General features: G+C 46.7%; 2 protein-coding genes and 1 non-coding gene across 3 annotated transcripts; 1 reads left to right on the top strand and 2 right to left on the bottom strand.

Annotated features, from left to right (window-relative positions):
* Positions 1-760: 760 nt before the first annotated feature.
* On the top strand, positions 761-4,128 carry SOWAHD (sosondowah ankyrin repeat domain family member D). Its single transcript, XM_078380584.1, has one exon. The coding sequence runs from the start codon at positions 894-896 to the stop codon at positions 1,947-1,949; it is 1,056 nt and encodes a 351-aa protein (XP_078236710.1). The 5' UTR covers positions 761-893; the 3' UTR covers positions 1,950-4,128.
* A 3,022-nt stretch (positions 4,129-7,150) lies between these two features.
* RPL39 (ribosomal protein L39) lies at positions 7,151-12,309 on the bottom strand. Its single transcript, XM_020813875.3, has 3 exons — positions 12,170-12,309; positions 9,394-9,497; positions 7,151-7,391 (listed from the first exon to the last, which is right to left on the bottom strand). Exons 1-3 carry the CDS (start codon positions 12,170-12,172, stop codon positions 7,343-7,345), a joined length of 156 nt encoding a protein of 51 aa, XP_020669534.1. The 5' UTR covers positions 12,173-12,309; the 3' UTR covers positions 7,151-7,342.
* On the bottom strand, positions 8,146-8,278 carry LOC140702355 (small nucleolar RNA SNORA69). Its single transcript, XR_012081481.2, has one exon. It is a non-coding gene; the product is annotated as a small nucleolar RNA SNORA69 (small nucleolar RNA).
* Positions 12,310-27,658: the final 15,349 nt, after the last annotated feature.

Below are 27,658 nucleotides of genomic sequence, written 5' to 3'. Positions count from 1 at the left end.
TCCTTCTCATTAAGTTGGACAATTGCTTGCTATTAGCCGGACAAAAAAAGAAAGAAAGTTAGTTAATTTCTGGAAAAATAGAAAGAATTGCAAAATATAGTTCTAACAGGAAAAAATGGCATTTAGTATCAAGCTTTTAGAAAGGTAGCCATGCTAGTTTGTTCCAGCAACAATAAAAGCAAAAATAAAACAAACGGCAGAAACACTGTGGCAGTTTTAAGAGTAGCAGATTTTAATGTCATCATTCATGGATTACAATTCATTTTTTATGTGCAAAACATAGATTTGTAAGTCATGAAAGCATGCACTGATTTCTTCTTCTTTTTCTTCAAGGAGTCATAACACTTCTGTCTGGTTTTTATTATTTACTGTCAAATGATTTGTGGTGTGGAGTGCAAGAAACTTCATGAGGCAGAAGGAAAAGAATTAATATTTCTTAAGTGAAGGAACAAAGAGATTTATGGAGCTGGGAAATTTTACCTTTTTTTGGAGGTGCTAAAAATCTCAAAATCCTCTAGCCCACCTGACCCGTGGCATGCTGGTTCAGAAATTCTGGGAATCTTAGTTTTAAAAAATTGAGAAATTTCTGAGCGGTGGGCATTTATGGAGCCGTGGGTTCCCCTTGCGACTCTGAAAGCCACAGATTGACAGAAACAAGATAGCTTTGCCGTTGACGCCTGTTTTTCACAAATGTTTTCTTCCTCCTAAGTAACGAAAGAAAGTGTTTGTTCACTTTTGTGTCGCCTGCAGAATCAGGAAGCCCTGCAGCCTGGGGAGATCCGGCAGGTTTCACTTCTCATTTACTGGGGAACAGCGTGTATGATGCATGGGGCTCTGTCAGAAACTGGCCATGACTTAAGCAAAACTTGAAAACACACAGAAACTTTGGAGTGATGGTCTTGAACTGCAGAGGAGACACGATGGCAGAAATACAAAAGGAGGAAAACTCGGAAGAGCGACAGCAGGAGATGGCCCGGGACTTTGCATCGTGCATGCAGGAAGATGTCTCTCCGTCTTCGCTGCAGGCCACTGCTGTTGGGAGCCAGTCCCCCAGTCCCAGCATCCGGGCTGGAAGTTTGGCTCTCCGCCGGGGACAGTTGTCCGGTTTCAATCGGAGCCTGACCAGGTCGAGTCGGCGTTCAGGGAACTGGACGGGCGGAACGGACACCATCAGGCTCTCCATGGGCTGGAGCAGCACGAGGAGGAAAGGTCTCAAAGAGATCCTGCTGCAAACCAGCCAAGCCAAACCCACCTGGCTGACGGCTTCCCAAAGAGAAAACGTCCCTGTTGATAACCAGCAAGATCAGGACGTTCTCCTGGACGCCAACTCCGAGGACCTGTCTTTTGTTCTGGACCCCCTGGAGCATGAATGGATGCTGACAGTCGCCCAAGGAGATGCTGAGAACATCCTTCGGTTGCTGGCCAAGGACCCCAGCCTGCTTTCCAGGAAAGACTTTGTGACGGGCTTCACCGTTCTCCACTGGTTGGCCAAACATGGCCGCCATGAAGATCTGATTGAGGTGATTGCCTTTGCCGAGAGGAACCGCTACCCGGTCGACGTCGACGTCCTCACAGCCAGTGGGAGATTCACCCCTTTGCATTTGGCTGCCCTCCAGGGTCACGAGATGGTCGTCAAGGTCCTGGTGGGAGCCTACGGGGCCAACACGGGCCTTCGAGACCACAATGGCCGTAAAGCATGGCAGTACCTCAGAGCAGATGCTCCCAGGGAGTTAAAGGAGCTCTTGGGGGCTTGTGAGGAAGACCTGGCCTGCGCTGGCGAGGGCAACGCGAACAACAACTGTGCTCCATCCCGACGGGGTACTCTCCACATGTTCAAGGGGGGTGCCGGCGAAGCCAGTGGCAGAAGGCAGAACCAGGGGGCCGTCCCCAGACTCTCTTTTTTCCGGAACGTGTTCAGGCAAGCCATTGCATTTTTCCAGGACTTGTAGGTATCTGCTCAGTAGTGGAAGGAGGGTTGACCTTTTGTGAGGGAGTGGATTGTCACAGCAGGGAATTGTGGGGCACATGAGAGGGTGGGGGTAAAGTGGAAAGCAGCACCCGGTGTGGCTGTGGTGACACAGGGCTTGTCTCCAGACGCCAGGCTTCCTCAGATCTGCCCACACATGCCTTTTTTTGCCTTAAGTATGAGGACTCTGAGACCTTCAGTCTTAAGGGGGAAAGGACAGAGGAAATACAAACTGACCTAGTTCAGAGGTTGGAAAGGTTGCTTTCTGGACTACAGACACCCCCCCCACACCCCGTTCAGCTTTTCCCCAAGCGCTGAGTTTAAACGCTAACTCCTGAAACAATGTTCTGGCTGAGGAATCTTTTTTTCCTGCTCCCTTGCTTCTCCTGAAGGAAGCCTGCAGGTAAGGCTCTGTAAAGGCTGCATGGAAAGAAATCTAGTTTCTAGGACAAGAACAGAGATAGGAAGGGTCGGGGGCTTTTTTTGGACTACAATTCCCAGGATTCCATAGCTGTTATGTGGATTTGGGGATCTGTACTAGGGGGGAAAAAAGCATTTTCCCTATTTGGACAAGAACAAATAATTCTTTAATTCTTTAAATTTATAAATGCAGGGAAATGCCTTGCCTTCTTTTGCAAACATGTGATCTGGCAAGCTAGAGGAAACATCACTGACCCACTTCAAGTGCTGAAATCCTTCTCAGAAATCTTGTTCAGGGATCAGTCCAGCTTTTGAGAGCGTTGAAGGCTTTGCCCGGATCCTTTCAAAGACGTGTTTGGAACCGTACAAACTATACGCTCGGCACTGCTTTTAACATTAAAACTGCACTTCTCAGGGAATAAATATGCTGTGCCAAACACCACTTTTTCCAAAGTGGGGCGGGAACAGTAGTTTGAAGGCTGAGTTGAGCTCACCGTTGTGTAATCAACTTTCTTTTTATTCAAATGCCCATGGTCCTCATGTGCCCACCCCAATTAAGGAAGAGTGTAGCTGTAGGATGCTCACACGTCGTTGTTTTGTCTTTAGTGCTGCAGGCATGCCAATTTTATGTATGAACGTGAGGTAGGCCTTACCCTATGTGTGAAAGCCGTCTTTGCAAGAATTTCAGCAGCCAACATGTTGGCCACCCATAAATTGGCTTGTGACCCACATTTGTTACGGTGCAGCCTTTTGCCTCCTTGATTTATCTACCTGATACTACCTCCCACTTAGCAGGAAACCAGACCAGATTATTATGGGTTCAATCCTCAGCATCACCAGTGATGTAGCAAGTCAAGGGAGAACCCTCTTGTCTGTTTGATGCTGATGATCTGCTGCCCACTTAAAGAGCTTGGCACAGTTAAGACGGCAGTTTCCAGAATCTGGAGGGGAGATTCTTCGGAGTCGTTGCCCAAAGAAGGAACTTGTCCAGGTTTGCCTGCTGGAGTAGAGGAACCACCCAGTTCAGCATTGCCGAATCCTGACTGGCTAAAGCTTTGTGGGAAGAGCTAGGCCCTTGGCCCATGCCAACTCGTCCATGGCAACTCTGATTGGTAGCAGCATGCCAGGATTTCAGCCCCATTGCTTTCCTAGCGATGAGTGTATATGAGAGCTACAAAATGCTTTTATAGTGAAAAGGTGTACTGGTGCCGTGTCTTAGCTGATCTAAACAATGACTCCTGACTAGATGGAAGAGCTGTTGTGGTGTGTAGTGGATAGCTGGGCAGGCTAGGACTGACAAGACCTGGGCTCAGATCCCTGTTTAACCATGGAAACTCTCCAAGGGCTGGTTATGGTAGAACCACTCCTTGAACATTGCTGTCCTTGAATGTCTCACCTACTTTTAAAAACCCTACTAGGGTTGTTGTGAGCCAGAAGCTACTGGATGGCAGGTCACAAGGAGGATTGTGCACCCTTCTTTATTATTTCTTGGCTCTAGCTTTGCATACAGAGACTGGGTTCAATCCTGGCACTTTCAGGGAGGTCTGAGAAAAAGGTCTGCATGAAGCCCTGGAGAGGCAGGACAGCTTCCTAGAACGTGACCAAGACGGACAGCTGATAGAACTTCAACAGATTCTGGCCGTGCGAAATGGAGATGAACATTATTTCAGTACTTTAGAAGGGTGTGTTCCTTGAACTGTTGAAACCATCCGAGTCTCAAATAAAGAACTTTTTAAAAGTGACCATCTAAAAGTAAGGTTATTTTTCTTCTCAATTTCCACCTTCTTCAGCTAAAACCCATTTGCCATCATAGCTGGGCCAAAGGCAAGCTTCTAATTGCTTTCTCGAAGGCTTTCACGGCCGGGATCCGATGGTGGTTGTAGGTTTTTCGGGCTGTTTGGCCGTGTTCTGGCGGTTTTTCTTCCTAACGTTTCGCCAATCTCTGTGGCTGGCATCTTCAGAGGACAGGAGCTAGAACTCTGTCTGTGTTCTGGTGTAGTATAGCCTGAAAAACCTACAACAACTGTTCTAATTGTTTATTTATCATTATGGTTGTTTTGATGGTGACTGTGGGAACTCAAGCACTGGAAAGGTCTGGGTACACATTTTAACCAAAGCCAGTGCAATTTGGTGGTTTATTTCGACTGGGATTTTACAGATCGCAGTTCAAGGCCCACTGAATGGTCATGGGCGTATTCCTCAGTTGCCAGGCTGGCCTACCTCACAGGGTTGTCTTGAAAATAAAGGAGAAAAGCCACATATACTACCTTGACCTCTGTGGAGGAAAAGCAGAATATAAATAGAATTATAAACCCTGCAATCTAAGGGGTGGGTAAGAGAAGAGCAAATAGATGGTGCTATGTTTTGTGTTTGTTATTTGAACCGTTTGGTTCCTGGAGCTGTATTGGAGCACAGCTCCCATCATTCTCAGCCAGTTGCAAAACACTTCCTCAAATAATAGAACACGATTTCCCCACCACCACTGTAGCAACAGGCCTGCTCAACCTCAGGAAGGAAGGACAAATTTTAAAAAACCAAAGGAGTCAAAACAGAACAGGAATCAGCAAGGACTGCTGTTGCTCGTACTGTCATACAAGTGTTTGACAGACTCCCTTATTAAGAGAAGCCTGAGCAAATGTAGCAGTTTCAGGAAGTCCTAAGGCCAAAGAGATAATATACTTAAGTTTCAAGTTCTACAGAAACCTGGAAGCTATTTCATTATACAAATATATGATCTCCACTGCTTGCTTAACAGTAGGATAGCAAACACGTCAGTTATCCTTCCCAGTACAACCAGCCCTTTAAAAAACTGCACTTTCTTCAAATGTCTGAAAAATCCTACGTTGACAGGTGAGATTGCAAATCCTGGTGGAACAGCAAAAGGGAGACCCATCAGTTCAGTTAAGCGCAGAAAGGAGTAACACTCCAACATGGGAAGACTTTTTTCCTCATTTCCAACCCACCTAGCTTGCAGTCAACAGTCTGCGGTCCATATGCAGTGCAAGCTCCTTTTGTCCCCATCCTGGAACCCCCCAGGACCCCCCAAAAATAGGAGCCACTCTAAAAGCCTTGGAAAAGGATTTAGAATTTTGACGTGACATTTGCCATCGGAAGTACAAGATGGGGATGCCATTAGAGTTTAAAAGTGTTAACGTCAAGCGATTTCTGGCAGGCTACAGAAGACCTGGACTGTGAAACACAGCCAATTTGTCTTTCGTGAAGTGGGCAAGTGTGGAAATTCACTCTTTTTGCATGTGGGAGTACTCCACTGAGGAGTATGTGAAATACTGAAAGGTACCTGAAATGAAGTGCACCGACATTTCTGAGTTTCAGTATTTTGTGACCATTTTGCAGACGAGCTCCTTTCTCAATTTGTACTTGCAATATTTGATTCTTCACAGCCTGTCTGTGGGGAAAGTACATGCACTTTGTAGGCAGAAGGTTCTGGGTTCGATCCCTTGTCTCCAGACCAGCTTGATAGGAAAGGAAATCTTGTTTCAAGATCTGCCCACTACAATACAGCGCTAGGATATCAAGGGGCAACCTGGTATAGAGCAATCTGTTTCAAGGGGGAATTTGCCATTTTCGAAATGTGCAGGTAATTTTCTTTCCTTAGGGACTTAACAGGAAACTTCATTAGGGGGAATAAAAGTTTAAGAAACCACCAGCCTTTAAATATACTTCTCCCTTCAACAACACTGAGGTTAGGGGCACTGGACCGTGTAGTTAAAAATCTGTGTATAACTCTCATGACCTCCCCCCCAATCTAACTACAATGCAAACAGATTAACACACACTCCAACCTGTATCAGCCTCTCACGTCCCAGTAGCCCCCCCCCCAGCCACCGTGCCAGGAGAGGGGAGGCATCTGGGCGGCTGCACCGCCACCAACAGGGGCCCTGCAAAGTCCAAGACTAAGCTTTCTCAGGGCACTTCCTGGAGACAAATAGCATTTACTGAATATTTATTAATTGAAGCACTTATTTATTGAAAAACAAAACCAGTTAATAACCAAAAGTGTGCTGCTCCAATCCATGTAATTCAAGGGAGAAGTGTATACCAGTCATTTTATTCATTATCGTATTAAACGGGAAAGTGAACCAAAGGTTGATCATTTCTCCTTTAACGGGTGTGGAAAAAGCTGTCCTTTTTGGACTGTAGCTCCTAGAGCCTCCCTAAGTGGTAGAGCACTAGGAGTCTGGGAACTACAGTCTGAGAACATTAACTTAAAAATAAAATAAAAATAAAATAGCCTGGGATAAACCAACATGAATGTGAAGCAAGGCCGAAAATCTTCCCCAAATTCACCCATTTTTTTTTTCTTGCTTGGTCTCTAGAGCCACAACCAGCTATGCCCCCCCCCCGATCCCAATCCATCCTTTTATTCTAAGCCTTTGCTAGAATTTTGCTTAGTGAGACCCAATGGCATCCTGCGATCCAGCTCTGAAAGACTTGTGGCTTTCTGTTGTGGCGGTTTTTTCGCCTCCTTGTTCCCACCTACTCATCCACGCAGAAGCAGCCTGCCATTTCAGTCTTCCAGGCAATGGATGTCAAATTCGCAGCCCCAGCCTTTTGTATTGTTGCCAACTCTTCTCTGCCTGACTCCCTGGTATCTAGCAAGTGCAAACAGTAATTGGAATAAGAAGCTGCTAATTTGCTAGACTGTGCTCAGTCTCATATTTATTAATGAGCCTCTCTCTCCACTGGCAACAAAAAGGCAGTCATTACTTAGAACTAAGGAACGCAGAATGTTAAACACAAAGCTCTTCATTATTCAGTTTTAATTCTTTCAGAAACTCCTTATGAAAATAAAGGTTTTAGAAAAGAAAGGAAAACTGCACAACGCATGACAGGATTCAGCCCTGAAAACAGGGCTCTGGCAGACTGGCAGGTCATCCTGGGGCTTGAGTGCCTGCTGTGGGATGGGCACGTTGACAGGATTGGAGCGGCTTCGCTTTACAAGCCCAGCTTGGTCCTCCTCCAGTGTCTCCTCTTGGAGTTGTACCTAGAACAAAAAGCGATGCAATTAGTAAGCGGGACACAACTCTGAAACTCCGGGAGACAAAGATCCCAGCCAACAGGGAGGGACTGGACTAGCCACCCCACTTGTAATTCATGCACGGCACCACTCACAAAGGGGCCTCACAGCTGTGAGCAGAGGGAGTGCGGTTTTCCCACACCCACCTGGACCCCCTCCTCTCTCACTTCAACACACATCAACTCTGTATTGTATATTAAAAAGAGAGATGTCATTTCCCAGTATTCATAACTTCTTTTTGGGGAAAAAATAAATGTTTGTCAGGTTGAATAATAAAAAAAGGAAAACCCTTTCTAAAACCTACTATTTACTAACTTGCCAAAACTCATTTTGCTGTCTAACTTTTAACAACATGGTAATTTATCAACCGCTTTATTATGAGACAAGGCAATCAACTGATTCACCATCTGACTGGCACTGCTATACACATTTATTCAACTGTGTTTTAATCTATTTGCTTATCTTCCACGCCACAGTATGAGGGCCTGAGATGTTGAAGGAAACTGAGAATTCAGCATTTAAATAACTTGCGTCTAGGCAGAAAACCTTCCTTATATTATTACGCAACTTATGTTCTGGATAATCTTTCATGGGCAAAATTTGGCTTAATAAAATGTACCCTGCAACTCCCGGTCAAAAGTGGAGTTGTGCTTTTCCACCAGAAAAAGAAGTCTTTATGTGTGTTATCCCAAAGTCTTCATGCACTTCGGAGTTTTCTTTGCAGTGCCTGTCACTGTTCAAAGAGTGATTTCTCCAGCACAGAAGAGAAACCAAATTCTGAGTCACAGAGTTGCTCTCAGCAGGGACATGGCAGTGCTCCCACAGACGGAAGCACTGCAATTGCAGCCTGCTTTGGGAAATCCTGGGCCTAGAAAAAGGACTCCAGCAAAGTGGAGACGGGAGACAAAAGGCCAGAGCTTCCCCAACACCACGGCCAAATCAGGGGAAAGCCAGCCTTTTCAAAACAAGACATAACTGTGTGCAAGGATGTGGGGTAAAGAAACTGGAAGGAAAAAAGCAGAGATGGGCAAAATTACTCTTTGCCTACCAATGTCAGGATATGAATGAAATAAAAACTAGTCCTTCTGGAAGAAAGGATGACTAAGAACATACGTGTCAAATCCAGGGCGGTCCTAGGCAGCTAAGGAAGTGAAGTGAACAATGGATAGACCCGTTAACATATAATGGAACACAGGCAACTGCTCCATATTGAAGCAGATCCTTGGTCTATCCAGCCCACTCTTGTTGATGATGACTGGCAGCAGCTGTCCTGGGTTTCAGACTGGGACCAGGCAAGGACCGAGGGTGGCGGCGGCGATACTACAGAACTGGAAAAGAGCCTAAGGATCATTGCATTCAGCCTATCGAGGAGGCACCAGGAGGAATTGAACTCCCAGCTCTGCCACTAAGCAATCCAGCCGCTAGTGCCCACCCCTATTTAATCAGCCAGGAAGAAGAAACTCAAGCCCCCCCTTCAAGTGGACATGGAACTGCACTCCCTCTCTAGACTGTTTAGAAAGAAGAAATGATGCACCCACTGCAAAGGTACAAGATGCGCCTCTGCATTAAATGAGGCCACATTATAAGGTTTGTGAATGAACTGTGGGTTCCATGTTCTCCCAAAGGACAATCCCATACTAGCAGCTATTTCACCTGTATTAAAAAACCTATCTTGGAGAGCTAGAGGGACTGGAATGCCACCATGTGCCTCTTCCCAATGGCCACATCCTGAAAGCGCTCAAGGACAAGAGGTGGAACGGAAGAGAGCATTTATGAGTGCAGAGGGCTTGTTCCTTTCCCTCAGAAGTGGGCAGCCCTGGAAGTTGGAGCAAATTATCTGCCCCAAATTATCTCCAGCCACAATCCCAGAAACTCACACCTTGAAGAATCATCAACTGGGAACAACATCTTCTGACTAGAGTGGCTTATGCATGGCTGCTGACCTTTGAGAAGCAAAGAGTGTTTTTACCTGATCTTATTGCCAGTTTTCATGCGGATCCATTGTGGGATGGGCCGGTTCTGCTTCTGCTTCTTAGCAAGAAACCGCTTGATCTTGAATGTCTTGTGGGATGACTGAGAGATTGAGGAGGGAAAGAAAGCACTTCAAACTTCATCTGGGCTCAACAGTGCAAAACAGTAGGGAAAGGGTTATACTGGGCAAAGTTGGAAAACTATAATTTACCAAGTGTTGCAACTAGTACATGACCTTGCATGAATTATATTCTTCCCCAACCCTGTGGTTTCACTTGTTGTTTTTTTCCACAGTTAAAAGAATTTCTGACATGAGGGAAAGCTGCAACAGACACACAACACCACAGGGCATCTCGTACCACAAGAGGGGTTTTCACATGCCTAAAGACAGAAGTAGGCAACCCAGTGCCCTCTCGATTTTGGACCACTATTCTCATAGTCCCCAATGCTGGGTGAGGTTCACAGGAGTTGTAGTCCAAAATATCAGGGAGGGGACATGAGCCTTAATTTAACATGCTGCAAACTCAAGCCTAGTATGTCTGAAGTTACTGACATACACATCAGCTGCAAGCTTCAGGTTATGGGGTTGAGAAATCACATGGCCGCCCTTTCGACTAAAATATTCTCTTTCTACACAGGAAATCATGCCAGGGGTCAGAACTCCTCTGCTTGAGGTGCTCAGTTCCTGTAGGGAAATGGAAGGGAACATTCTGATAGGCAGTCCTGTCATTCTCTGCCTTGCCCCTACAATCTAAAGTACTCCGGTCTGTCCAGAACGACATCTATTTTTCAGTCACAATCTTAGCAGAGACTGCGTGAAGGCTGCCTGTAAGACTGACATTTTGAGGGCAAAGTGAGCGAAAGACGAATGTTGGAAGTAAGATCACAACCGTCAGCAACAGACAGCCACAGGCATCTGAGGCTACAGGGAGAATTGCCCTGACAGGTCTGGGTCAATCTGCCTCTTTATATTTAGTCTTCTCCATCACGTCAGTTTACTGTGCAAGAACAAGAGATTTTTAATTGGACTGGGAATGGAGAAACCTCAAGTCATGCAAGCCTCCACCTGCAGTGGAACCCAAACTACTTACTGGGTACTACAATAATAGGCATACCTTCGTTGAGAGAAAACTCTGCTGAACCTGAAGGGCTGGTGCCAGCTTTAATCACACTTTAAAGTCAAACCATGTCAATCAAAACAATTTATGGTTCTCCAAGCTGGCTGAGGGACTTTGGGGCTGCTGTCTAAAAAAACTTCCCCAAGTTATTTCAAGGTAGCCACACAAAGGCTCCACAGGACACACCAGGCACAAATCCGGTAAGAAACTGTAGTGAAGTGGCCGAAGGTGCACCTTGCACAGAGAAAGATCTGAGTTCAAGCACATGGTGTCTCAAGTTTAAAGGATCACCTAAGAGGCCCACTAAGGCATCTTACTACTAGTGGCATATTCTGGCATAAAAGGCAACTTTTGGAAGGGGAAAAAGCCATGAAACGGTCTCTTATGGAGTACTGTCAAATTTCTCTGTAACTGTGGCTGGGATTTCAATCAGGAATCTTGCCAGCCTTTCCTGGAAATGGCAGAAATTAACTTGGGACTATAGTAGATGACCAGCAGTGGATAGCTAAGTGGTTTAGGTATCTGGCTGTGGAGCCAGAGGTTGGAAGTTCAAAACCCCATCGTGCGTCCCAGGAGAAGAGCCCTGGGCAAGCTGCAAAATCCCAGGGTGGCCCTCAGAAGAAAGGAATGGCATTCATTCCCTGGAAAACGGTTGCCATAAGTCAGAACTGAACTGACTATACTGTATTAAATTCAACAGAAGCTTTAGCTTGGCTAGAAAATGAAGCTTTAAATTAAAAAAAAAAAAAACACTACCAAGGTTTTTGGGAGAGGAAATAAGGGAGCAGCTAGACTAGCTGATGGATTAAGGGTCTCCTCCAGAGTACCAGAGGAGAAAAAGCAAGAGAAAGATTCTCTCACACACACCCAACCAGAGAATAAAACAGAAAAAAAACCCCACCCCATTCTTAATCCCAGCCTTTTAGAACCGGGTGCTTAGCAAAGATACTGACCTACATTACCATCATCCACAGGGAAGCAAAATACCCCTTTTCAGAGTTTGCATTACAATGCCTGCATCTCCTCAGGCCTTTAAAGAGCTGTCTCGGTGGAGCTCACCGTGAGATCGAATCCCTGCTCCGTCCTCCTCCCCTGGCAGGGTTTATTAGGAGGAGGAGGAAACCATGCATATGAAGCAGCAAACCTCTTAGAATATAAATGTAAGTGATCAACGATGGCAGCAACTTAATAATGTAATAACAAACACGTGCCACCGAGATATCCAGCCAGCTAATTTAACAGCAGCAACATTATAGCAAAAAAAAGGCAACTACAGCAACTATCGTTACTATAGTAACTATAATTACTACGTTACTGTAATCGCCACTGCAGCATACAGCCTGGTTTCCACAGCAACAACCGTCACCCGCAAAAAAACGCCCCCCCCGTTGCCAGGGGCTCCATTCCTGGACTCCCGGCGTCACCCCTAAAGTTCAGAGGGAAAACTCCCTTCTCGCCGGGCCCCGGCCTGGCCTCCTCGGGGGGCAAAACCTCCGGGGGGCCGCGGACGGCTGAGCGCCCGCCCCTCCTTCAGCTCCGTCCCAGGCCCCCCCAATTCCCCTCGGGGTCAGTCCCAGGGAACCCCGGGGCCGCCAAGCCGGGGCAACGGGGCCCCAAAAGGCGGCCCCGGCAGGAGATGGCCGCGGATTAACTCACCATGGCCGCGCTCCGGCAACCCGCGACCGCGATGGCGGCAAAGGAAGAGGGAGAAGAGAGAGGGGGCGCAAGGGATGATGGGGGAAAGCGGAGACGGGAAGGAGGGCTAGAGTTCCCCTACTCTGATCCGTAGGCAGGACCGGGCTAGTGCGACCCCTTGCGTCTCCTGGTGGCTACTGCAAGGCTTCGAGGCGCCGGCCGATGGTGTCTCGGGGAATGAATGGGGGAGGCCGCCCCGGGAGCCCAGTTTCGCCCGGTTGCTCCGCCCGCGCGTCCTCGCCCTCCTCCTCCTCCTCCTCCCGGCATTCCCAAACCCCGCTTGTTTTAACCCTGAAGGATCAGCGATGACAAGTCGCAGACTTTTCGTTTCTCACATAGACTGACCAAAGTCCGGGTCTTGGGCACACATTATATGCCTTTCCTAATCTCTTGGTCTTTATTCTACCGGCTGTCTTCCTCAAGCCACAAAATGCTTTGGCCCCCTGACAAATCCACCGGTCATATCTTCCTATCTTTTTTATAGGTCCCTGTTTTCAAAACCTACATCTCCATGCTACATAGCAGAATTAAGAGCATCTAGAACTGCACAAGGGTGCAACTTCAAAGACACTTTGGAGCAATTGTGACACACGGCCTCCTTCACTTTTAAGAAACCTGCTCCAGGGCCACCTCTTTTGATTTGAACACAGGCAATTTTAAATCAAGACACTGAAAAACCAGGTGCTGCTGCTCAGGGGTTTTATGAAATGAGCACCAGCATCCTGAATTTCCCGGTATCTGCCCTGAATTATCTAAGCGAATGTTTCAAAACACCTAAAATTGCATTCCAGTTATTAAAAGGTTATAGCTGCGCCTGCACTCACTTTCTGTGGCCTGCACAGAGCCACCACTTGCATCAGAGAGAAGGGCTCTAAGCTCAGGCATCGCAGCTACCAGGATCCTTCTTGAAAATTAAGTCCGCTTTCCCAGCAAAATACTTTCCCAGAATACCAACAAAAGGGAAGACCGATAGCCCTCCTCCATACTGGACTACAGGTCCCATGATCCTTCATCACTGGCCACATAGGCTGTAGCTCCTAGGATCTGAGGATCCCATGATCACGTTCTGCTGCTGGTGCTGTATTTATTATGTGAAGGTGGCAGGCAAAACTGCACCATGTAAACAGAAGGGAAGAGGAAGCCCAACAGGTAGAATAAAGACAAGAAACAGAATGGCATCCGCCTGCCTAGAGCAGTGCTTGCTTCTGAGACTTTATTTTATTTATTTATTTATTTATTGGACTTATATACCGCCCCATAGCGCTTCAAGCACTCTCCGGGTGGTTTACAATTTTTAATTATACAGGCTACACATTGTCCCCCCCCAGCAAGCTGGGTACTCATTTTACCGACCTCGGAAGGATGGAAGGCTGAGTCAACCTTGAGCCGGCTACCTGGGATTTGAACCCCAGGTCGTGAGCACAGTTTTAGCTGCAGGGTTTTACAATAGGGGAAGCAAGATGACCAGTAATGACAGTCGTGTAATATTTAGACTGTGCTTCCCTATGTGATGTGAAAAATAACATCTGTGATGAAGAAGTGTGGTACACAGGCGTTCATTATAAACAGAAGTTCTGCGGAACCTGTGCTCTGGGGGAAAAATATGTCTTTGCTGAGGAGTGGAATCTTAGAAGTTTGGAATTCTTGAGAGTTACAAATGTGGACATGTTGGTAATTTATCTCTTTTTTTTATCGTATCAGAAATGGTCTGTTTGCCAGCAAGGGCCGGCATTCAAATTGAGCGAAGCAAAGTTGCCAAGGTTCTCCAGCCTTGCCTTGCTAAGCGTTCTAACGGTCCTTCCTGTCCCATCAAAGAACCGAACTGGCAAAAGATTTTCTGCAGCTGATGGAGGCCGTGGTGGCTGTGGATGATAGGAGCTATAGTCCAAAATCCTCTGGAATGTGCTCAGTTGGGACCAGCTGCTCCAAACCCAGTTTTGACCCCGGGGGGGGGGGGACCTTGCTTTTATCTCCAGTTGTTGATCGGATAGAAGAACAAGGATCTTTTTCTGGGCACCTCCTCGGGAGGTGGGTGGGATTTGAGAAGCACCCCCGTCTTCTCAATTAGGTGATTCAGCTGCAGGGTTTCGGGTGGAGGTCTTTGTCAGGCCCGGCCTCAACGCCACCGAACCCTGTGGGCCTCCTCTGTGAGTAGAAATGTGTAAGATGCCTACGGGTGGCTGGTAAGTGGCGACTTGCACGCTTGTCTTAGCAAAACGGTGTGGATTTTGGTCAGAAGAGGCTTCCTTGCAGTCAGTTCCAAGACGACCGGAGAGGTGGTAGTAGAGTGTGGGTAGCAGTTTTGTCTCTCCATTCAGGAAAGGAAGGGATGTGCCGGATCGCGCGTTGTAGATTTTATCTTGTCGAGAAAAGCCGCCCTGACCATTTCCTGTGCTTGCTTGCTCCCTTCCAATCCCGCCTGTGTTTCAGTTAGCTTGCCGTTTTGAGTGTAGGGGAAAATAAAGCACAACCCGGACTTGAGAGAGGTGGAGAAGGGCCGGGATCCTGGGGATAAACCATGGGGTGGGGGGAAGAGAGATAGATAGATAGAGAGAGAGAACCACTTCTTTGCCATAGCCTCTCTCTCTCTGGCTTCTGAGCAGCTTCCGGCTGTCCTCTCTCTGAAACAGGAAACGGGGTTGTTCACAGCTGTTGATGCAGGAAGGTAGAGGTGGGTTGTTTTGGGGTACATTCTTCAATCACACCTTCCTCCCCCCCCCCGCCGCTGAAGGAAAAAGTTGGGCAAACTTGACTTCATAAAAATCGAATCAAAGCAGCACGTCTCTAAACATCTTAAGCTGATTGGGGTGGGTGGGAGAGAAATACAGATCCCATAATCCCCTAGCAGCCTCACCTCCTGATTTTACAGCGTATTCATTCTATACAAGATGATCATTAAAGTATCTGGAGAGACTTGCATGCTTTTTAAAGCCTGTTTTCAATGACTTGCTTTTATTTTGGAGGAGGGGCTTATGATGATGATGATGATGTCTGATCATGGTTATGTCCCGAGATTCCTCCATGTACTCCTTTCTCTTCCCACTCTCTCTCTCTCTCTTTTTAAAAAAAGCGATTTTTTTTCCTGAAGAGGGAGGAGAAGTATAGCTTTTGAGGTGTTGTTCCACTTCATCCCTCATTCTCCCTTTAATTTGGCTGATGGAGTTTGTAGTCCCACAAGATCTGAAGGGCCACAGACTCCCTACCCCTTCCTAGATAAATTAAAACGTTCCCTCTTATTTCCTGAAAGAAAAGGAGCAGTTCTTGTTTTTTCAAAGGAAAAATGGAATATTTAGTGGAGATTTAGTACAACCCCCCAGTCAGTGGGGTTGTACTAAAGCTCAGGAAAGCAGAAAGGTGGGCATGAGATGGACAGACTGCCCTGGGGGGGGGAGGCGCCGCCATGGGGGGGGGGCTTACTGGAAACCTCTCTCTGGCTCAGGGACGGATCCAGGCTGTGACCTGAGGTTTCCAAGGGGAGGGCGACCCCCTCCAGCCCTGATCCCTGGGCTGACCCAGGGCACGCCCCGTCTCCCCCCCCCTCTGGTCTGGACAGCTCCGGGGGGGGGGGGAAGGGGAGGAGGGACAATGGAATGGGCGGAGTTACCTCCAGCAGGTTCCTCCTGAGCCCCCCCCCCAAAAAAAACTCCTTTGGTTTCCATGCCAGTTCTGGGGGTCAGGACAGATGGAAATCAAAGAAATATATATATATTTTAACTAGGCCACAGATTTCATCAGTCCGATGTGGAGGCTCCCGGCCTTTCTCTTACCCCCTGGGGTGCGTCTGAAGAGTCTGAGCAAGACCCGGGGTCTCCTTCAGGCTGACCCACCTCGATGGAAAACACGAGTGTTGCAAGGGTGGCCACAGCCAAGGAGCCTTGACTCGAGATCTGAACCTCTGGACTCCAGTGGACTCCGAGGTTTGCACGCTTTGCATGCTCTTGAAAAGAGACCCCCCCCCCAAAGCCACACAGATCTGCATCTTCATAAACATAGATCACAAGAAAGATTTTTATTGAAATACATCAGTGCTTAATGTATGATTACTATGGGAAAGTAATCAAGTAATAATAATAATAATAATAATAATAATAATAATAATAATAATAATAATAATAATAATAATAATAATAATAATAATAATAATAATAATAATAATAATAATAATAATAATATATGGATTTGGTCCAATCTTTGGTGTCTCGGACAACCCAGACAGTGTAGTTGCTGACCTTGAGCCAGACATCCTGGAGAGTGAAGTCAAGTGGGCCTTAGAAAGGGTGGCTAACAACAAGGCCAGTGGAGGTGATGGCATTCCAGTGGAACTGTTTAAAATTTTAAAAGATAATGCTGTTCAGATGCTACACTCAATATGCCAGCAAGTTTGGAAAACTCAGCAGTGACCAGAGGATTGGAAAAGATCAGTCTACATCCCAGTCTCAAAGAAGGGCAGTGCCAAAGAATGCTCCAACTACTGTACATTGCACTCATTTCACACGCTAGCAAGGTTATGCAGAAAATCCTCCAAGGTAGGCTTCAACAGTATGTGGACCGAGAACTCCCAGAAGTGCAAGCTGGATTTCGAAGGGACAGAGGAGCTAGAGACCAAATTGCTAACATGCGCTGGATCATGGAGAAAGCCAGAAAAAAGTTCCAGAAAAACATCTACTTCTGCTTCATTGACTAAGCAAAAGCCTTTGACTTTGTGGACCACAGCAAACTATGGCAAGTCCTTAAAGAAATGGGCGTGCCTGACCACCTTATCCATCTCCTGAGAAACCTATATGTGGGACAGGAAGCAACAGGTAGAACTGGATATGGAACAACTGATTGGTTCAAAATTGGGGAAAGAGTATGAGAAGGCTGTATATTGTCCCCCTGCTCCTTTAAATTATATGCAGAATACATCATGCGAAAGGCCGAACTGGAGGAATCCCAAGCCGGAATTAAAACTGCCGGAAGAAATATCAACAACCTCCAATATGCAGATGATACCAGTATGATGGCAGAAAGTGAGGAGGAATTAAATGAGAGTGAAAGAGGAGAGTGCAAAAAACTTTCTGAAGCTCAACATCAAAAAAACCAAGATCGTGGCCACTGGTCCCATCACCTCCTGACAAATAGAAGGTGAAGATATGGAGGCAGTGAGAGATTTTACAGTAGTACCTTGACTTACGAAATTAACCCGTATTGGAATGGTGGCCGTAAGTCAAAATTTTCGCAAGTCGAAGCACCATTTCCCATAGGAATGCATTGAAAACCGATTAATCCGTTCTGGCCAAAGAAAAGAAATACCCCCCCCCCAAAAAAAATAAAAATAAAACACTGCAGGCCCCTGGGCCTGCAAAAGGCCAAAACAAATCCAAAAATAAACATTAGAGCAAGTCCCACGCTAGTACTGTAAAAAAAAATCATCAAAAAACAAAACAACACAGAAACATACACCCCAGCCCAAACCTACCCGCCAAAATCCACCCAGAACAACTTTTTTAAAAGAAAAAAAAGCAGCAACGTACCGGTCCGAAGCCTCCTGGGGGTCTCCTGCTGCGGCGATCGCGGCAGTGGGGGACCCCCAGGAAGCTGAGCTCAGACGGGATGGTCCAGCGGCTCGCCTCCTGGCGATGGCGGCAGCAGCGGTGGAAGCCAGGGAGGCTGAGCCTCCCTTTTCCTAACCGTTGGGGCAAAAGAGCTACTAAGAAGCAGCCTCTTCGCCACCAATGGTTTGAATTTCCTGCCCTCGACCTACGAATGTCCCTACTTACAGACATTTTGACCTACGGACTGCTCCAGCTGGAAAAATTTACATCTATTTGCAGCCGGAGCTGTCTGTAGGTCAATATGTCCGTAAGTAGGGATGTTCGTAGGTTGAACTACCACTGTACTTTCTTGGGCTCCATGATCACTGCAGATGGTGACAAAATTAAAAGACGCCTGCTTCTTGGGAGGAAAGCAATGACAAACCTTGACAGCATCTTAAAAAGCAGAGACATCACCTTGCCGACAAAAGTCCACATAGTCAAAGCTATGGTTTTTCCCGTAGTGATGCATGGAATTGAGAGCTGGACCATAAAGAAAGCTGACCACTGAAGAATTGATGCTTTTGACATATGATGCTGGAGGAGACTCCTGAGAGTCCCCTGGATTGCAAGGAGAACAAATCTATCCATTTGGAAGGAAATCAACCCTGAGTGCTCACTGGAAAGACATGCTGAAGCTAAGGCTCCAGTACTTTGGCCATCTTATGAGAAGAGAAGACACCCTGGTAAAGACCCTGATGTTGAGAAAGTATTGTAGCGTCAGCTTCAGGATCTGTCCTTCCAGTGAGCACTCAGGGTTGATTTCCTTCAGAATTGATAAGTTTGTTCTCCTTCCAGTCCAGGGGGCCCTCAAGAGTCTCCTCCAGCACCACCATTCAAAAGCATCAATTCTTTGATGGTCAGCCTTCTTTATGGTCCAGCTCTCACTTCCATACATCACTACTGGGAAAACGATAGCTTTGACTATGTGGACCTTTGTCGGCAACTTGATGTATCTGCTTTTAAAGATGCTGTTGAGGTTTGTCGTCTTTTAACAAAATTAAAAGACGCCCCTAGCAGGTGTCTTTTAATTTCGTGGCTGCTGTACCCATCTGCAGTGATCATGGAACCCAAGAAAGTAAAGTCTGTCACTGCCTCCATATCTTCCCCTTCTATTTGCCAGGAGGTGATGGGACCAGTGGCCATGATCTTAGTTTTTTTTATGTTGAGCTTCAGACCGTTTTTTCCACTCTCCTCTTTCACCTCATTTAATTCCTCCTCACTTTCTGCCATCAGACTGATATCATCTGCTTATCGGAGGTTGTTGATATTTCTTCCGGCAGTCTTAATTCCGTCTTGGGATATCGTCCAGTCCGGCCTTTCACATGATGTATTCTGCGTATAAGTTAAAGGAGCAGGGGGACAATATACAGCCTTGTCGTATTCCTTTCCCAATTTTAAACCAATCAGTTGTTCCATATCCAGTTCTACCTGTTGCTTCCTGTCCCACATATAGATTTCTCAAGAGATGGATAAAGTGGTCAGGCACTCCCATTTCTTTAAGAACTTGCCATAGTTTGCTTTGGTCCACAAAGTCAAAGGCTTTTGCTAATCACTGAAGCAGAAGTAGATGTTTTTCTGGAACTTTTTTCTGGCTTTCTCCATAATGCTGCGCATGTTAGAAATTTGGTCTCTAGTTCCTCTGCCCCTTCGAAATCCAGCTTGCACTTCTGGCGGTTCTCAGTCCACATACTGCTGAAGCCTGCTTTGGAGGATTTGAGCACAACCTTGCTAGCATGTGAAATGAGTGCAATTGTACGGTAGTTGGAGCATTCTTTGGCACTGCCCTTCTTCGGGACTGGGATGTAGACGGATCTTTTCCAATCCTCTGGCCACTGTTGGGTTTTCCATACTTGCTGGCATATTGAATGTAACACCTTAATAGCGTCATCTTTTAAAATTTTAAACAGTTCCACTGGAATGCCATCACCTCCACTGACCTTGTTGTTAGCCATGCTTTCCAAGGCCCACTTGACTTCACTCATTGATGCTCATTGATGCCCATGGGGGAGTACTCCTCATCGATGCCCATGGGGGAGTACTCCTCATCGATGCCCATGGGGGAGTACTCCTCATCGATGTCCATGGGGGAGTACTCCTCATCGATGTCCATGGGGGAGTACTCCTCATCGATGTCCATGGGGGAGTACTCCTCGTCGATGTCCATGGGGTAGTACTCCTCGTCGATGTCCATGGGGTAGTACTGCTCATCGATGTCCATGGGGGAGTACTCCTCATCGATGTCCATGGGGTAGTACTCCTCGTCGATGTCCATGGGGTAGTACTCCTCATCGATGTCCATGGGGGAGTACTCCTCGTCGATGTCCATGGGGGAGTACTGCTCATTGATGTCCATGGGGGAGTACTCCTCGTCGATGTCCATGGGGGAGTACTCCTCGTCGATGCCCATGGGGGAGTACTCCTCGTCGATGCCCATGGGGGAGTACTCCTCGTCGATGTCCATGGGGGAGTACTGCTCATTGATGTCCATGGGGGAGTACTCCTCGTCAATGTCCATGGGGTAGTATTGCTCATTGATGTCCATGGGGGAGTACTCCTCATCGATGTCCATGGGGGAGTACTCCTCGTCAATGCCCATGGGGGAGTACTCCTCGTCGATGTCCATGGTGGAGTACCCCTCGTCGATGTCCATGGGGGAGTACTCGTCGATGTCCATGGGGGAGTACTGCTCATTGATGTCCATGGGGGAGTACTCCCCATCGATGTCCATGGGGGAGTACTCCTAGTCAATGCCCATGGGGTAGTACTGCTCATTGATGTCCATGGGGGAGTACTCCTCATCGATGTCCATGGGGGAGTACTCCTCGTCCATGGGGTAGTACTGCTCATTGATGTCCATGGGGGAGTACTCCTCATCAATGTCCATGGGGTAGTACTGCTCATTGATGTCCATGGGGGAGTACTCCTCGTCGATGTCCATGGGGGAGTACTGCTCATTGATGTCCATGGGGGAGTACTCCTCGTCGATGTCCATGGGGGAGTATTCCTCGTCAATGCCCATGGGGTAGTACTGCTCATTGATGTCCATGGGGGAGTACTCCTCGTCGATGTCCATGGGGGAGTACTCCTTGTCGATGCCCATGGGGGAGTACTCCTCGTCGATGCCCATGGGGGAGTACTCCTCGTCGATGTCCATGGGGGAGTACTGCTCATTGATGTCCATGGGGGAGTACTCCTCGTCGATGTCCATGGGGGAGTATTCCTCGTCAATGCCCATGGGGGAGTACTGCTCATTGATGTCCATGGGGGAGTACTCCTCGTCGATGTCCATGGGGGAGTACTCCTCGTCGATGCCCATGGGGGAGTACTGCTCATCGATGTCCATGGGGGAGTACTCCTCGTCGATGTCCATGGGGGAGTACTCCTCGTCGATGCCCATGGGGGAGTACTCCTCGTCGATGCCCATGGGGGAGTACTCCTCGTCGATGCCCATGGGGGAGTACTCCTCGTCGATGCCCATGGGGGAGTACTCCTCGTCGATGTCCATGGGGGAGTACTGCTCATTGATGTCCACGGGGGAGTACTCCTCATCGATGTCCATGGGGGAGTACTCCTCGTCGATGTCCATGGGGGAGTACTCCTCATTGATGTCCATGGGGGAGTACTCCTCGTCAATGCCCATGGGGGAGTACTGCTCATTGATGTCCATGGGGGAGTACTCCTCATCGATGTCCATGGGGGAGTACTCCTCGTCGATGTCCATGGGGGAGTATTCCTCGTCAATGCCCATGGGGTAGTACTGCTCATTGATGTCCATGGGGGAGTACTCCTCGTCGATGTCCATGGGGGAGTACTCCTTGTCGATGCCCATGGGGGAGTACTCCTCGTCGATGCCCATGGGGGAGTACTCCTCGTCGATGTCCATGGGGGAGTATTCCTCGTCAATGCCCATGGGGGAGTACTCCTCGTCGATGTCCATGGGGGAGTACTCCTCGTCGATGTCCATGGGGGAGTACTCCTCGTCGATGCCCATGGGGGAGTACTCCTCGTTGATGCCCATGGGGGAGTACTCCTCGTCGATGTCCATGGGGGAGTACTGCTCATTGATGTCCATGGGGGAGTACTCCTCGTCGATGCCCATGGGGGAGTACTCCTCGTCGATGCCCATGGGGGAGTACTCCTCGTCGATGCCCATGGGGGAGTACTCCTCGTCGATGTCCATGGGGGAGTACTCCTCGTCGATGTCCATGGGGGAGTATTGCTCATTGATGTCCATGGGGGAGTACTCCTCATCGATGTCCATGGGGGAGTACTCCTCGTTGATGTCCATGGGGGAGTACTCCTCGTCAATGCCCATGGGGGAGTACTCCTCGTCGATGTCCATGGTGGAGTACCCCTCGTCGATGTCCATGGGGGAGTACTCGTCGATGTCCATGGGGGAGTACTGCTCATTGATGTCCATGGGGGAGTACTCCCCATCGATGTCCATGGGGGAGTACTCCTCGTCAATGCCCATGGGGTAGTACTGCTCATTGATGTCCATGGGGGAGTACTCCTCATCGATGTCCATGGGGGAGTACTGCTCGTCCATGGGGTAGTACTGCTCATTGATGTCCATGGGGGAGTACTCCTCGTCGATGTCCATGGGGGAGTACTGCTCATTGATGTCCATGGGGGAGTACTCCTCATCAATGTCCATGGGGTAGTACTGCTCATTGATGTCCATGGGGGAGTACTCCTCGTCGATGTCCATGGGGGAGTACTGCTCATTGATGTCCATGGGGGAGTACTCCTCGTCGATGTCCATGGGGGAGTATTCCTCGTCAATGCCCATGGGGTAGTACTGCTCATTGATGTCCATGGGGGAGTACTCCTCGTCGATGTCCATGGGGGAGTACTCCTTGTCGATGTCCATGGGGGAGTACTCCTCGTCAATGCCCATGGGGTAGTACTGCTCATCGATGTCCATGGGGGAGTACTCCTCATCGATGTCCATGGGGGAGTACTCCTCATCGATGCCCATGGGGTAGTACTGCTCATCGATGTCCATGGGGGAGTACTCCTCATCAATGCCCATGGGGGAGTACTCCTCGTCGATGTCCATGGGGGAGTACTCCTCATCGATGTCCATGGGGGAGGCCTCACCATCGATCTCCATGGGGGAGGCCTCGCCATCAATCTCCATGGGGGAGGCCTCGCCGTCAATCTCCATGGGGGAGTACCCGCCGTCGGTCTCCATGGGGGAGGCCTCGCCATTGATCTCCATGGGGGAGGCCTCGCCATTGATCTCCATGGGGGAGGCCTCGCCGTCAATCTCCATGGGGGAGTACCCGCTGTCGGTCTCCATGGGGGAGGTCCCGCCGTTGATCTCCATGGGGGAGGCCTCTTCCTCTTCTTCATTTTCCCACTTCTCTTTTTCATCCCGAGCAGTCAGGACCTGCGGGGACCTCTCAAGCCTTCTTCTGTGTTCCAAAACTTCTTTGCAAGTTGCTCCAAGAGGCAGAAGGCCCCCCAAGGGTTGAGAAACCCATCTGGGAAGCCCCCGCCTGGGCTGGGCTGTTCTCCTCACGTGAGATTCAAGGTCTTCTTTTCTGGGGAGGTTCAGGAATGGGAGACGCCAGACCTGGATGGGTCTGGAGAGACATGCCCTCTGTTCATTTTCCCCAGTCCTTGTTCCCTCAGGCCCTTGCCTCTTTGCTGATCTTTGCTCACACACCTACCAGAAAGAGAAAATGAAGAGAAAGGTCCAGCATGAATGAGAGTAAAGAATAACTAGTTCTTCTTTGTGGCCTCTGTGAATGCACGCATAAGGGTTTAGTCTGCGCCTGCGCTGACGTTCTCGGAGCATTCTAGAGCTAAAAGTAACAATTTTATGGGATGATTCCCCCATGAGGCGCCCATGCTCCTCCCACCTAAGATTCCCCTCAGTTCCTTTTTTCCGCCATGCTGTAAAGTTCTACAGAGAACTAGAGCTATTTCTACATAGTTTTTCCCTTAACTTATTGATCACCTCCCTCTAAATCGGATACTTTCCCTTTCTCAGTTATCTAATCTACGATCCCCCGTGAGTTGTTTTCTTTTTTGCTTGCCAGCCGTTTGGCTTGCCCCCCCCACACACCTCAACCATTTACTTCTTTCTCCTTTCCCGCCTTTTTCGGCCTCCTCTTTTTGACTCTTGGGCACCTTAATGATATTCTGCCTGAGTAAGCTACATCTTACCCAGATAGGTGCAGCCAGTTCGGTAGTCCTGCACCCCCCCTTTCTTTCGGATCCTGTAATAGCTTAAGTTTTATTCTTGGTTTCTTAGTCTTCCATACAAATTTTGTTGTCAGGTGGTCCAATTCTTTGAAATATTTGAAATTTAGTAATATTGGTAGATTTTGAAAGAGGAATAAAAGTTTAGGCAAAATCATCATTTTTATCGCAATTCTTCCCATCAATGACAGTTGTAGCTTCTTTCTTTCTTCCAGGTTTTTCTGAGTTTCCTTCTGTATTCTAAGATAGTTCTCTTTCATTAAGTTGCTGGGTTTTTTGGTGATGATGACTCCTAAATCATTCTAAATGATTTTTTGTACTTCTTCAAAATTATTTTCCTTCGCCAGATTTCCTTCTTCTTTCTTTATGTTTTTAATCATAACTTTTGTTTTTTGGTAATCATTTTTGAGACCTGCCAGTAGTCCATAATCTTCTATGATTCTCAATACTTCATCTAGGTCTTCATGAGGATTTTCAAGTATTATCACCAGATCGTCTGCATAAGCTTGTACCTTGAATTCTTCACCTCTAATTTTTAGTCCTTTAACTCTCTCGTTAGCTCTTATCTGCCTATTTAGGATTTCCAAAGTTAGTATAAATAAAAGAGGGGATAGCGGACAACCCTGTCTTGTGCCTTGTTCAATCGATATGCTCTCCGTTAAATTCCCGTTGACCTTAATCATGGCTTCCTGCTTAGAGTATATTGCTTTGATTATTTGTAGAAATTTCCCTTCCACTCCCATTTTCTTTAGTTGTAGCATCATAAATTCTCAATTGACATTATCGAAGGCTTTTTCTGCATTTAAAAAGATTAGCATCATCTGCTTTTCTGGATGTAATTCATAATATTCTCAAATATCTATTATGGTTCTTATGTTTGATGACAATTTCCTTCTAGGGAGGAATCCTGTTTGGTCTGTATGTATTAGTTCTCTCAATATTTCCTTTAATCTTGATGCCCAGATGGTTGTAAAGATCTTATAATCAACATTTAGAAGAGAGATTGGTCTGTAGTTCTTGATTTTATTCTTTTCGGTCCCCTCTTTATGTATTAACATGATATGTGCCTCTTTCCATGAATTTGGTATCACCCCCTTAGACTCGATATCTTCAGTTAACTTCTTAAATTGAGGACTTAAGATTTCTTCAAACGCTTTATAATATTCAGCTGGAAGTCCATCTGGTCAAGGGGATTTCCCACTTTTCTGTTTTTTCCAAGCCTGTTGAATCTCCTCCAATGTAACTGATTTATTTAATTTCTCCATTTGTTGGGGGTTAAGCCTCCATTTTGGAGTTTTGTTCACGTATTCGATTTGCTTCTCCTGCTCAACATCTCTTTTCTTATAGAGGCCAGCATAAAATTTTGCTCTTTCTTTTTCAATCTCTTTTTGTATGTAGATTTCCTTCTCTTGCTTATTCAGTATTCCCGTCATTCTTGTTTTTTTCTCTTTTTTTATTCTATATGCTAACCATCTTCCTGGCTTATTTGCATTTTCGAAGAAGTTCTGTCTCGCCAATTTTATTTTTTTTCCTCTGTCTCTTCTTGTTCTAACAGATTAATTTTATGCTGTAAGATAGCTATTTTGTTCAATAAATTCTTGTTAGTTGGGGACTTTAGTTCCGTTTCCTCCTTTTTTAAGGACATTATTAAGGTATGGTATTGTTTATTCCTCTCCTTCTTCCTTTGTATATTATATTCTATTGCCCAAGCACGAAAAAATGCTTTCGCAACATCCCATATCACTGTCATCTCTGTGTCCTGGGGTTTGTTCGTTTGGAAGAAGAAATTTAATTCCTTTCTAATTTTATCCAATAATGGTTTTTCTCTCAGTAGGTAACTGTTCAGCTTCCATGCGCCTCTTCTTGCTGTTTGTCCTAAGTTCAGCCATATTGGATTGTGGTCTGCGTATGTGTTTGGTAGTATTTCAATTTTGTTCACTTGGTAGATGAATTCCGCAGAGATAGAGCAGTTATCTATTCTTGACCAGGAATTGTGTTTACAGTATTTGAATAGAATGTGTTGTCTTTTCTTTTTGGATATCTGGTTCTCCATATGTCTATTAGACTTAATTATTCTGCTATTTCCAGAAATACTTGGGGTATCATATTCCTTGTTCTTTTCCTTTCATTTCCATTTCCCAGGGATGTACAGTGGTGCCCCGCATAGCGACATGAATCCATTCCAGGAAAAACGTCGCTATCCAGAAACATCGCTAAACGGAACGGAAAACCCCATAGGAACGCATTAAACTCTGTTTAATACATTCCTATGGGGAATAAACTCACCGCTAAGCAGGAATCCTCCATAGGGCCGCCATTTTCGCCACCTCGGCAAGCGAGGAATCGGTGTGAAAAAGCTGCGGGTGGCCATTTTGTTGATCCGGCGGCCATTTTGGAACCGCTGATCACCTGTTTTAAAACATCGCAATGCGAAGATCGGTAAGCGAAACGCTTACTGATCATCACAATGTGATGTTTTGCCTATTTAAAACATTGCAATGCGATCGCAAAAGCAATCGCAAAATCCGCATCACTATGCGGAATCATCGTTAAACGGTGCGCTCGTTATGCGAGGCACCACTGTATGCTTTTCTTTATTCACTATTGCATTAAAATCACCCATGATGCATATTTTCTGTTCTGCCTTTGGAATTACAGTGGGGTCTCGACTTACGAACGGCTCGACATACGAACATTTCAACTTACGAACCGCTCTCATAGGAATATATGGACTCGACTTACGAACTTAGATCCGAGTTACGAACTCTTTTTTTCCTTTTTTTTAAAGCTAAGTCATCTTAGGTTAAAAGGAAAAAAGAAAAGATATCCCCCTCTAGTGGCAGAAGGCGGAATAGCAGCTTCCTATTAGTTTCTATGGATGAAAAGAGCAGATACGGATTAAAAGGTTTTCAATGCATTCCTATGGGAAATGCAGATTCGACTTAAGAACTTTTCGACCTGAGAACTGCCTTCCAATACGGAATAAGTTCTTAAGTCGAGACCCCACTGTAAATGATTCCTCAGTTGAAGATAAAATTTATGCTGGGTGTTACCCCTATACCCAAAAATGGCAGGGCCTGTTGCCCCTGCACCCCAAAAATGGCATAAATCAATAACTAAATAAAGACCAGACGTTTATTAAGGTGATGAATTGCATCACAAAGATGTTACCCCTACACCCAATAATGGCAGGGCCTGTTGCCCCTGCAACCCAAAAATGGCATCAATCAATCAATCAATCAATTAATCAATAAAGACCAGAAGTTTATTAAGGTGATGTATTGCATCACAAAGATGTTACTCCTACACCCAGTAATGGCAGGGCCTGTTGCCCCTGCACCCCAAAAATGGCATAAATCAATAAATAAAGACCAGAAGTTTATTAAGGTGATGAATTGCATCACAAAGATGTTGCCCCTACACCCAAAAATGGCAGGGCCTGTTGCCCCTGCATCCCAAAAATGGCATAAATCAACCAACCAACCAACCAACCAACCAATCAATCAATCAAGAGCAGAAGTTTATTAAGATGATGAATTGCATCACAAAGATGTTACCCCTACACCCAATAATGGCAGGGCCTGTTGCCCCTGCAACCCAAAAATGGCATAAATAAATAAATAAAGACTAGAAGTTTATTAAGATGATGAATTGCATCACA

Source organism: Pogona vitticeps, chromosome 11, assembly GCF_051106095.1.
Source record: "Pogona vitticeps strain Pit_001003342236 chromosome 11, PviZW2.1, whole genome shotgun sequence".
In the NCBI taxonomy this organism is placed as follows: Eukaryota; Metazoa; Chordata; class Lepidosauria; order Squamata; family Agamidae; genus Pogona; species Pogona vitticeps.
This window is presented reverse-complemented; position numbering and strand designations above follow the sequence as displayed.

Coding starts and splice junctions, on each gene's coding strand:
- SOWAHD (XM_078380584.1), top strand. CDS start 894: ATGGTCTTGAACTGCAGAGGAGACACGATGGCAGAAATACAAAAGGAG.
- RPL39 (XM_020813875.3), bottom strand. Junction 7,392..9,393: donor AAAACTGGCAATAAGATCAG/GTAAAAACACTC, acceptor TTTTTGTTCTAG/GTACAACTCCAAGAGGAGAC.